The 12,500-nt window shown below is 39.8% G+C and overlaps 1 protein-coding gene across 1 annotated transcript in view; it reads right to left on the bottom strand.

Annotated features, from left to right (window-relative positions):
* slc12a3 (solute carrier family 12 member 3) overlaps positions 1 to 12,500 on the bottom strand; it is a 27,113-nt gene that overhangs the window by 6,829 nt on the left and 7,784 nt on the right. Inside the window, exons 3-15 of the mRNA XM_068602306.1 lie at positions 8,828 to 8,965; positions 7,713 to 7,788; positions 7,504 to 7,599; positions 6,972 to 7,111; positions 6,760 to 6,870; positions 5,994 to 6,105; positions 5,687 to 5,817; positions 4,625 to 4,709; positions 2,967 to 3,127; positions 2,628 to 2,735; positions 1,364 to 1,487; positions 842 to 943; positions 1 to 60 (exon numbers count right to left, since the gene is read on the bottom strand). The exon at positions 1 to 60 is cut by the window's left edge and continues 96 nt beyond it. Coding sequence (XP_068458407.1) covers positions 1 to 60; positions 842 to 943; positions 1,364 to 1,487; positions 2,628 to 2,735; positions 2,967 to 3,127; positions 4,625 to 4,709; positions 5,687 to 5,817; positions 5,994 to 6,105; positions 6,760 to 6,870; positions 6,972 to 7,111; positions 7,504 to 7,599; positions 7,713 to 7,788; positions 8,828 to 8,965 — 1,444 coding nt within the window. The remainder of the gene's footprint in view (positions 61 to 841; positions 944 to 1,363; positions 1,488 to 2,627; positions 2,736 to 2,966; positions 3,128 to 4,624; positions 4,710 to 5,686; positions 5,818 to 5,993; positions 6,106 to 6,759; positions 6,871 to 6,971; positions 7,112 to 7,503; positions 7,600 to 7,712; positions 7,789 to 8,827; positions 8,966 to 12,500) is intronic.

Here is a 12,500-nt window from a genome sequence, read left to right as displayed (position 1 = left end):
AAATCACAGAGCCAAGCAACGACAGCCACTTGCTGTAGAACCTGAAGGACGGACGCCAACCTGGAGACACACACACACACACACACACTGACATCTCATGTCTACACACTCTCTCGATCAACCAGGAATGCCTAATTTATACTTCTGCAGAAAAGCTTGCTCAGAAAAGGAAGGGTTGATGATAAACCAGGTGGGAATATTGCCGCTGCTTGCATTCCTCTGCTTTCATGTGTTTTCTTAAATCTTTAATGTTGTTGTTTCTGTATAAATGTAATATACTTTAATCATTCTGTTCACAGGAGCTCCTCCTTATCCTCCAACTCCTACAAAATCTTTTTTGCAGTCACAGAGTATTAGAGGTGGGGGAAAAAAAAAATCGATACAGCATAGTATCGCGATATTTTGTGTCGATATTGTATCGATACACAGAAGCCAAGTATCCATCTTGTATTTAATCAATTAAAAACTATTTGGTCCTAGAATAATAAAAACAATTTATTTTTTGTTGACAGAGTTTTGAGGACAATTTGTGGTTGAAATAAAGGTAATAAATCGCAATATATCACAATACTCAATGTATCGCAGTATCGTGATAACATCGTACTGTGGGACCTCTGGTGTTTCCCACCCCTACAGAGCATATGGAACTATTGAATCAAAACTATCAAGACCACATGACAAAGGATTTGAAGACCTGGAGAGTGAATACAAAATAAATGACATGCAATACGTGATCCCCCACAGTAGTCTGCCTGGCGTTGCTGGAGGGCCCCGCCAGCCCACTCACATTGCATAGATTGCGTACGGCTGCAGAAATATAAACCCGGCATGAGCTTTTTACCTGGCGAGTTGGTGATGGAGGCGTGGAAGCAGCTGAAGTTGATGAGAGCGTATGAGCAGAGGAAGAAGTTGGAGATGATGGGAGCGATGGTGTTCAACTCGGCTGGTGGAGAGAAACGACGGAATTTAGGAAAATCCCAGAGTTATTAACCTGAAGTGAAGTTGCTGTTGTTACAAACCCAATATTTCTTACTGCTGCCTCATAATAAAATGTGACTTGTATCTATTTTATTTAGCAGTCAAAAGAAATGCAATGTTTTGGCCAAGAGACTTAATATGGGGCCTATTTCAGACGATCATTTTCAAAGGTTTGCAAGGTAGAAGAAGCAGCAACAGTAATCTTTTAAATAAACAGCTGTAGACTTCCATCTTATCAGGAAGCAAAATGCAGTTGTTTTCCCATTTAAAGTTCCAGTTTACTAATTTTCCAGTTCACATTCTCATTTCAGAACATTCTCCTTTCCTATGAGAGAATAATTGTGACAAGTCGTCCCGGGTTCAGAGGTTCTCTTCAACGCCTCACCAATGAGAATGAAGCAGGCAGCGATGATGTATGTCAGGAGATAGCCTCTGAGCGGCTCATCATTCTTGCCGTAACCTTTCCCAAAGACGCCGATGAAAGGGTAAAGTTGGTCCTGACACAGACACTAAATAAATCATATCTATTAGTCACAGCAGAAAAAGTAATGAATAAACGCTTGTTTTCAAACATGCACAGAAATATGGAAAAGGCTGCTCTGACATATGAAAAGAAATAATTCACAAAATGAATTTTATCCGGTGTATTTGTGTGTGTTTTCTGTTCTTCTAACCACTCAAAGTGCTCTAACCACACATGTCTTCTATATTTAACACTACATATATTTAACACTACATATGTCTTCAACACTACATATATTTAACACTACATATGTCTTTAACACTACATATGTCTTCAACACTACATATATTTAACACTACATATATCTTCAACACTACATATGTCTTCAACACTACATATATTTAACACTACATATGTCTTCAACACTACATATATTTAACACTACATATGTCTTTAACACTACATATGTATTCAACACTACATATATTTAACACTACATATATCTTTAACACTACATATATTTAACACTACATGTAATTTTAACACTACATATGTCTTCAACACTACAGATATTTAACACTACATATGTCTTCAACACTACATATATTTAACACAACATATATCTTTAACATTACATATATCTTCCACACTACATATAGTTAACACTACATATGTCTTTAACACTACACATATTTAACACTACATATATCTTTAACACTACATATATGTGACACTAAATATGTCTTCAACACTACATATATCTTCAACACTACATATATTTAACACTACATATGTCTTCAACACTACATATATTTAACACAACATATATCTTTAACATTACATATATCTTCCACACTACATATAGTTAACACTACATATATCTTTAACACTACATATATGTGACACTAAATATGTCTTCAACACTACATATGTCTTCAACACTACATATATTTAACACTACATATGTCTTCAACACTACATATATTTAACACTACATATGTCTTCAACACTACATATATTTAACACTACATATATCTTCAACACTACATATATTTAACACTACATATGTCTTCAACACTACATGTCATTAACACTACAGTCATCGGCGTCGTGTGTATGTGTGTGTGTGTGTGTGTGTGTGTGTGCGTGTGTGTGTGTGCGTGTGTGTGTGTGTGCGTGTGTGTACCTGGAAGACTTTGGGAGCGGACACCAGGCAGGCCAAAGCAGAAGAGAGCGTCGCTCCAAATATACCAGCAGTGATGAGCGGGGCGAAAGCTGACACCAGGCTCATGGACTAGAAACAGAAATGTACGGTTTACTTCTTAGTCTCATCTCTCTCACCAGAAGAGTTCCAGTCAGTGTCTTCTTCATCGTATATGTCCAGCTTCTTTATGCCAAACCAACGCTTGTGCTTTGACTTGTGATTCAGAATGAAAATGAGATAATTCTACATGAACCACACGGCTTTGCATTGAAAGCGAGCACATTAACTCAGGCGTGCGTCCTGTGAGCGGCTTGTGCTGACCTGATAGTAGTTACTGATGCCGTAGGTGCATGTGTTATTGGTGATACACTCAGTGAAGTCCCATCCATAGCGACAAGCTAAACCAACACAATCCTGCCCAGCTGAGGAGGGCGACAAGGTGTCGTTCAACAGGCCCGACGCGTCCCGCAACACACAAGCTCCTGGAAGGAAATAAACACACACGGATACAAGCGTGCATGAAAAAGGACGCATATGCATACACGAGATGATTTAACCTCAAGTCCAAAAAAATAATGAAATGAGTGTTTGTAAATCCTGAATATAAATATGTCTTGCATATTTTAATGGCACTGATTGATGGTAGAAATAAAACCATTGTTTAAACAATACATTTTCAAATGTCATGTTAAGTAGTTAATAATTAGCAAGTCACATATTTCAAATTGCTTTGAAATTACTGCCAAATTATTCAATATTTAACTCTGAATTTAATTAATTATCTAATTTAATTGATGTTAATTTAGGATAGGAATATATAAGCATTTCTTGCTTCTACTTATACATTTTCAGTCTCTGTTTTTGTATATCATATAGTATAGTATAATAATAATATTGTATTGTATTATAATGATTGACTGAATTAAACAAACAAACAATTTATAAGAATGAAAGATGATTGAATAATTATAATCATCTGATCTGCATTATGCAATAATAAATAGCTGGTCATTTATTTAATACATTTTAAGGAAAATAATACCAATTAAGGTTATTCATATGAACACACACCAAATCTTAGCTATCAACAAATTGACTCTTTTGACCAATGTAAAAGTACAATTCACCTGTTTTCACACACATTGCAGATTTGTTTAACCCTTTTTGTAAAACCCTAAACACAAGAAATGTTCTTTTAAATGAAGTCGACTCTTGTCTTTAACGTCAGCAGAGGGTGCTCTAACGTTGTGACCAGAAGGTTAGAGGCGTGCAGACGTCACCAGGGCTGAAAAGTCTTTTCCGAACCTTTTGTTTCTTGATCTCGAGAGAAAACATCATGAGGTCAAGGAAAGGTGTGAAGGAGAACTCAGAAGGAGTTAGGAAAAGACAACTGCAGAGTTTAAAGACTCCTCTTTCCCTAAAAAGTAGGATACAAAAAGCGCAACCATGACATCTACGTCATTGTAGCATGCAGGTTACACCTCGTGCTGGGCTTCCATCTTTATGTGGAGGAGAGAAAGTGGAGGTCCTTCCTTCCTTCCTGCAGCTGTCACACCGAAACATCAACACAACTCCACTAGAAACTGACAATTAACTCATGCAATATCAATTAAACTATTCAAGAGTGGATGTCCGGCCTTACAGAATCATTTTTCAGATTACCAGCTCAGGTTTAGCCTCGGAGTCAGCGCTTCTCTAACATTAGTCAGTTAATAAGTTACACAACCCGACTTGTTAACTAGATGTGCTTGTAAGATGTTCTTGTGTTTGGTCATGCTGCAGAATACTGCAGTTATTTCACAGCGATTCAGAGTCTACATCTTCTAAAGCTTTTGATGAGAAGACTTTAATAAAGAGGAAAAAGGGTACAGAGTTAGTCATTATTGCAAAACCACATCAACACACTGTGATTCCAACTCACTATCCGGTACAAGGCAGTCTAACACACAGGTTTGACAGGCGGTTGGGACATACAGTACCAGTGGTTGCAGAGATGATGAGGTAAGAAATGGTGGTCCAGAATATTGCCATTAACGTTCCTCTGGGGATCGCCACTGTTGGATTCTGGGAAGCAGAGGACAAAAGACTCAAACATAGCTTTTTAACAAGTAACTTAACCCCGGAGTTTTGGCGGACGTGCTTCTACAATGGACATACATGCCTATCCCTGATTCAGTTCACATTCAAACCGACCCACAATTCCTTGCAGCAGCAACATTTAAAGTGGCGCACCATTCGGCCGTTCATGAGAACAAACGATCATGAAGACAAACACAGATCATGTCAATAACCGTTGCTATAACTTGGAAAAACTTTCAATCATCTGTTAAACCTGCTGGCAAACTACCAACGTTACGTTGCTGTTGCTGTAAAGTGATGAAACTGCTGTAAAGTGATCAAACTGCTGTAAAGTGATGAAACTGCTGTAAAGAGATGAAACTGCTGTAAAGTGATGAAACTGCTGTATTTCGTATTCTCTCTGGTGTTGTGCTTCAGCTAATTCTTTTATTTGACTTTGATGAAAGAGTTAAACTGGACGAGCTCTTCAGTCTGACTCATGTTTCTGATTATCATCTTTTGAGTCAACTATTTGTTCACATTACAATAAAACACTATCAAGTCAACACTTTTCGGTCAAACTGAGTTGTGTGGTGTTTTATGAGCTATGGTCTGCATATTGTTATGATCAGATTATAGTCTGCATATAAACCACGACAACATAAAGGGGTACGAGACACTCATATATAACACATTGTTAGTGTGAGAACGTGTTTAATTCAGCATGTTGATGTTGTGCATAGTGACTCATGAGTCATGCAGCAGATGCCAAAGTAGCGTTCACGTTTACTTTCCTGTTGTTGGGTAATGAAGTACTTGTGTGGACAGGTCATCTGTCATGTGACCACGTTGACCTCGCCCCGACTGAAGCATCATGTTCCCATACAGCCATCCTGCTCCCTCCCTTCTCAACTCTGTGTTTTTTTTTTAAATTTAGGAGTTTTCAAGAAAATAAAAAGAGAGAAAGAACCAAATGACCATACCTTCAGATCTCCTGAGATGTTAGCTCCTGCCAGGATGCCCGTGGCAGATGGGAAGAAAATGGAGAACATGCCAAAGAAGCTGCCCTCTGGTCCCCGCCAGCCAGGGACAAAATTGGTAGCAAAGATTTCAGCTGTTGAATGTGAAATAGTTTGTTCATCAAAACCGCTCAGAAAGGGAGAAAATGAAACATTGGTTGTCCTTTGTGTGCAAACCATCACACACATATTACATTGCTCTACATTGAAAGAGGAAACTTTGCACTGGCCTGCAGGAATATGACACTGTGAGCGAGGACTGAACGGTCACCTTTGTAGCTAAACAGCCCCTTGGCTTGTTTCTGGGGTGAAGCAGGAATGATCGTTCCCACAATGTAACTGACAAACGACACCATGATGACCAGGAAGAACACAATCTGTGCCTGTGGAGGGCAGAATGTACAGTAAACATTCAATTTAATTCAATTTATCTTGTTTTATACAAGATTTGCCTCAGAGGGCTTTACAGTCTGTACACATGACATCTTTGTTCCAGGACCTCACATCGGATCAGGAAAAACTCCCAAAATAAAGATAATAAAAAAACGTTTAACAGGGTACAAAAGGGAAGAAACCTTCATAAAGCAACAAAGGAGGATCCTCTACCAGGATGGACAGAAGCAACAGATGTCATGTGACCAGAATGAGCAATGTTACATGAATGTGACAGAAAGTATTCATATAATGAGTAGTATACGTATGGTACACGGTCCAGTGGATGCATATAGAAATATACACACTAGCGAGGATGAACAAGCCGGCTTGAAATAAAAGCAATAACCATTGTGATGCGTTTACTGCTCCCGGTCTTACGCTAACTTAAGTATCTGCTGCTAGCTCCGGCTTTATAAAGGTATACGTGGTATTGATCTTCTCGTCTGATGCTCTGCAATAGAAGGATTCCCTCAGAAATAATGAATTCTTCACCTTCAGGACATCAGATACGTCTTTTTATGTACATTTTAAAATCCCAACAACGTGTTAGTCATCACAACGGCAGTTCACGATGGTCTTGTCGTATATTTGTTTGAGCTAACCTTTGACTCCCACGCCATGCCAGCCATCGAGATGCCGAGGAGACACGTGACTGTAATGATGCCAATGATGCGGATGTCATTGATGCGGTCCACCATGACAGCTCCATGTTCCTAATAATGTTTCAGGTGTGTTTCAAGAGAAAGAAAATTGAGAAGACTGTACAGTATTGCAAAAGTTGCTCCACTTGCGTATGAACACACATCTTACTTACATACATGAGGTCTGTCACGGTCTCAGCGAAGCCCACCGTGTGCATGGCCACAGCGACAGCATTGGCAAAAGCAAAGATAAGACCAATGGACCCACCCAGCTCTGGGCCCAGGCTTCGGCTGATCAGAAAGTAAGTCCCACCTGAAGACAGAAGTGGGCATAGCAGGCAGCACATGTACATGTCCATCATGCTAGAAATCACTGCCAGTCAATGTCCGATACACAGGTTTTGTTTTTCTTATAATAATCCCTATTAATATCCTTTGTATTCAACCTTCCTCTTGTGTTAGCTTTCTCGTGCCATGCCCTGTGGCGACCCGTGTCTTAAATCAGCTGTAAAATACACTAAAAACTATTTTCTATCAGCCAATTGGTTTTTAATCTCTTGGTTACCTTGTTAGGCTTCCTTATCCATGAAAATATTGGTTTTAATATTTTTGGTGGGGGCCTTTTCTGTGTCAGTAAACCTCGATTTCTTTTTTTTTTTAAATGGTAAAATGAACCTCAAGAGAGTCACGCATGAGGGAACAGACCTCGTTTGACCTTGCCATTGGTAGAGATGGCGGAGGTTGAGAGACCAGTGATCCCAGTTATACAGGAGGATAGCAGGATGATCACCCAGGTCAGACCTGACACAAAGACACACAGAGAAGGACACAAAGGATGACAGTGAGGCAGGTCCACGCTCATATAGTTTTTGGTGAAATGAACTTAGCACATCAACAGGTGGTGGTGGACGTACCTATTCCAGCTTGAGCAGTGATCCACGGCAGCCTCAAGTACAAGATCACCCCCCAGATGTTTAACATGCAACGGATCTACAAACAGACAATTACACAAGATCTGGTTAAACCAAGACAGCGTTTGAAGTGCATGAAGCCTGTCAGGGGTTTCTCTAGAGGAAACTCTTTCTAGCCTGAATGTCTCTTTAGTGTTTTCTCTGGCAGAAACGTGTCACAGGGGCTGCACAAAAGAGCCGCTCTGAAAAAAAGACCCTTTTCTCTCGATGGCCGCATACATTAGTGCAAAAATAAATAAAGAGAAAAGCGATAGACACTCTTTACACAACCAAAACCAAAACACAATAATCCAGCCTAAGCTCTACCACACTATGATGGTGTGGACCATTTATAGATTATAGATGTTTAAAAAATGCTGTTGGAGATGTTAGCCAGGTGATATAGTGATATAGTGCAGTGTGATTACTTTACAGACACCGTGGTGTTTCTATCATAACAGTTCAAGATGTTTGCACATTTATTGTTTCCTGGTGAGACACTGATTTATTCAGAAGTGTAAATTATTATTGTAAATGCTTTTCGTATTACTGCATGTGTTCTTCCTCCTGTCAAAGGAGCACTGTGCTCAGATTGACATTCCGCTCATGAAAGCTAATCCACATAATCTAACCCGAGACAGGTTTCAATTCAAATGCAGCACACATTTCAACAGAATTTACATGAAATCTGAAAAAGGAAATGCAAATATGATAATTTGAGTGTCTCGAAAGAACCAACTGTGGCACCAATTCTTTATTCTGGTGCCATTAAAAGGAGCGTGCAACAAGAAGACGGAGACTTATTAAAAGGATAGAAGTCAAACTTGAAACAGTGGAAAACAATTTGGAAAAAGTCACGGAAGTATGGCGTTTCATGCTTTACCTGTTTGTACGTGTCAATTTAATATAATCAGAAAAACAGTCCAATGGAAATGGATTGTGTGATGCAAAATGATTGCCAGCGAGTCAATCATGCAGCCACATAATTGCGACAGTAAAGTTGTTTAATGCCAAGAGAAAAGAGAAAAAAGTCTAATAATGATGTACGTATTTATATCCCAGAGTCCAGCCCTGCCTACCATGACTCCCTGAACCCAGCCAAAGCGAGTCGGCTCCGGTGGTGGCTCCTTTTGCTCTTCCTCATCTTCCTCTGAGCTGTCGCCTCCTCTCATCTGTTCAGCTCTTGTCTCCTCGTATAAGGGAGGTCTGGAATCAACCTGGTCAAGTAAAGTCAAGTGCATGTTTATCTTTATAGTCCAAAATCCACAATCACACATTTACAATTAACAACCTTTATCTTAGACCCAAACTCAGACAATGAAAACAAATGATGAAAGACATTCCTTGCATGGAGACTTTATAGATAATCAACACTCGAGGTAGTAGACACGCACAGAAATCAAGAATAATACAAATTAGTCCAACTTATGGAGTTATGCGACGTGGATAGCAGGACTGGGAACACTGGGAACGCCTTTCCTGACTTTGTCTCACATTACAGTTCTGAACTGAAAGCTTTTATGAATAATTTCAAGCTGCCAGTTCTAATAGCAAGTTGTATTATTGGACCCAAGATTCTGTTTTACGACCTGCATTTCTGTTAACCTTTTGGAAACTGTGAGTGGAAAAACCTCCTGCGCCCATTTTAAGTCCCAGCATGCCCCATTCAGACAATCTTTTGGCATAAAATAAGTCATTTTTTTGACTGAAACTCCTTCCTACCAGACCAAGACTTTGTTTTATTGTGATTTTTGTTGCAGATTCTGATTCTTTAGCTCCTTATTTTTCCAAAAAGGTGTCTTATTGACCGCTCTAAGAGGCATTTTTGGGGAAACTGGCTCATATCATGCTGGATGTTCATAGTTATTATCAAAATATGTTTAAAAGTGTTTTTTTTTTGCAGATGTACATTTTTTTCCCAAGGCTTTGCTGAACAAATACATACAATAAACACAAGTATTGGAATTAATTTGGGGTTCCTACGACGACCCAAACAGGAGAAAAAGCGGTCTGGAGCCCAAATTGCTTCCACAGTTTTCACCGGGTTGATACTTTCCTTCAGAAAGACTCCTCACCTCAGAGTTGGCGTGCAGCTGGTACAGAGATGGCCTGGAGCGCCGCTGTCGGCCAAACACCTCCGTGTTGGCGTAGAAGTCGTAGTGTGGCGGCGCGTCCAGCGTCTCATAGCCAGTTAGAGCATCAGATCCGAGGGAAGCGACACCGCTCCCATCGACACCGCAGTGATAGTAGCCGGACGCATCGAACCCTTCAGGCGCCGCTTTGCCGTTGACGACTGGAAGAGGAAGTCTGGGCCGGTAGGCAGCCAGCTGGACGCCGCCACGAGTTTGTGATAACTCCATTTGTGTTGAAGCGACAGGTAAGACGACACGTTTTGTGTCAAACCTTTTCTCCAACAGCTGTCGAGGCCTTTCGGTTACTTATGCTGTATGAAGGAGGCTTTACTGCGAGGGGTGGTTTTATTCTGTGTTTGACCTTCACCAAGGACGAAGAGCCCGGGGCTTCGTCAGAAGACTGGCTCACTCAACAGTTAAACAACACTCATTACAGGAACTATTAAGCATGGCATGGAAAGTTACACACACCAGGACGAACCAAAAAATCATTTTAGCCTGAACTGCCCCAGGAAATAAACAGTATAAGGAAGTATTTATAATATGTTGTGTCTGAAGAGTCTACAATTACAACATGTTTTCTTTTCCAGAAGCGCACAAAGAGCAACCTGCGAAACGACTTAGACAACACAACGGCAACAATTTATGCTTGTTAAGAAAACAGGTTTAAATGATATTCTACCAACACAACCGGATTTTAATGTCATTATTTGTATTATAAATATAAAAGTTTCCCTTAAAACAAGAACAATATGTATATTTGTTCTCTTAAAACATTATTAAACCATAGAACATTATGAAATGAGACTCTGACACAAAAATACACATTTCCATAATGTGAGAAGAATCCAGTTAAAACAAAACACTTTTTACCTTTTTTTTTCACAATGACAGCAATACGCTGCCATATTTTCCATACGTTTTAAAATATACATGTCATTAATTATCCTGCATCATATCGTAGCTGACAGGGTGTCTCCTGGGGCTTCATCACACCTTCATATTAACGGGAGACTCATAGCATGAGACTGAAATATCCTCACGTTTAGTCTCTAGTGTGACTCAAGCTACAAAAACCAACAAGCAGACCTGTAGTCTCTCTGCACTTTCATCAGAGCACACCTGAACATCTCCTCACAAAAGCACCAACGCAACAGTGCAACACAATAGGATAATTCAACACGGACTCCTGAATATTAGATATTTCACTTTTAAAGCTGTATTAGTAAATAAATGAATATCAGATCCTCACATTGATTTGTTCTGTCTGACTGAAACCTGCTGAGACATGAAGAATATGTCAGCCTCAATGAATCTAGTCCTACTAGTCATATTAATACTCACATTCCTCGAGGCCTCGGCCGAGGAGGTGGAGGAGCTGCCATCTTTGACTATTAATACATCCAAAACCTAAATTAAAGAACTCATTTAAAAGCCTTGTTCTTAGTCTCTCACATCCAACCTGGAAAACAATACAGACGATTCTACTTCAACCCGTATCCTGAATCTCTGAGTTTCTATCAGGTTTGGTCCTTAAGACTGATGAGGTTGTTATAGGTGATTTTAATATTCATGTGGATGTGGGCAATGATATCTTCAGTGCTGCCTTCATCACATTCATATACAAGTAAAGAAGAGATTTCATCTGCATCTAATTCAATAAACCATGAGTCAATATGACAGAGATATCGAGAGAAATATAGACCAAATATATGGGTAAGGTAAGTCAGGCAAGTGCATTTGTTTATTTGTATTTGTTCTCAACGACAATTCAAAGTGCTTCACATGAAACCATTAAAAACAAAACATGATGCAGATTTAAAACAGTTAAGGAAACATTAAACAGTCAAGAAAAAATAAAAAGAATAAAAGTTGCAGTGCAGTTTAAGGAATAAGGTGCAGGAGTGAGATGTAGAAATTGACTAATATCCATAAATCTGGTTCAATTAAAGGCAATCGGAAACAGAACCGTCTTCAAGCTGGATTTGAAGGAGCTGAAGGTCTCTGAGGGTCTCAGCTTTCAGGGACCTTGTTCCAGATATGTGGAGCAGAAAAGCTGAACGCTGCCTCTCCATGTTCAGTTCTGACTCTTGGAACAGGAAGTAGACCAGAACCAGAGGACCTGAGGGGTCTGATGGTTCATCAGGTCGCAGCAGATCACAAACGTACTGAGGCCCTGAACCGCTCAGCGCTTCAGAAACCAGCAGCAGGATGTTAAAGTCAAGTCTTTGTTGGACAGGAAGCCGGAGCAGAGACCTCAGAACTGGAGCGATGTGATCCACTTTCCTCTCAGTGAGAACTCGAGCTGCAGCTTTCTGATTGGCTTTTTTACAGAGGCCTGTGAACGCACCGTTACAGGAGTCAGGTCTCCTGAAGAGACATAGGTCCTCTAACCCTTGATACATTCTTCAGGTGATGCTACGCTGACTTGAATCCATAAGTACACCTGGAGTTCTGGCTTGGTTTGAGGGTTTTAACATCAGTGATTAAAGCTGAGCGCTCGCTTTCAATCATTCATCCTCGTGACCAAAAACAATAACTTCTGTTTTATCTTTATTTAACCGAAGAACATTCTGGCACATCCAGATGTTGAATTCTTTCAATGCATTTAGCGTCGCTA

Source organism: Clinocottus analis, unplaced genomic scaffold (assembly GCF_023055335.1).
Source record: "Clinocottus analis isolate CAN_PGR_092001 unplaced genomic scaffold, fCliAna1.0.p SCAF_6, whole genome shotgun sequence".
NCBI lineage: Eukaryota > Metazoa > Chordata > Actinopteri > Perciformes > Cottidae > Clinocottus > Clinocottus analis.
Note: the sequence above shows the minus strand (reverse complement) of the source record. Positions and strands in the feature narration are given on the sequence as shown.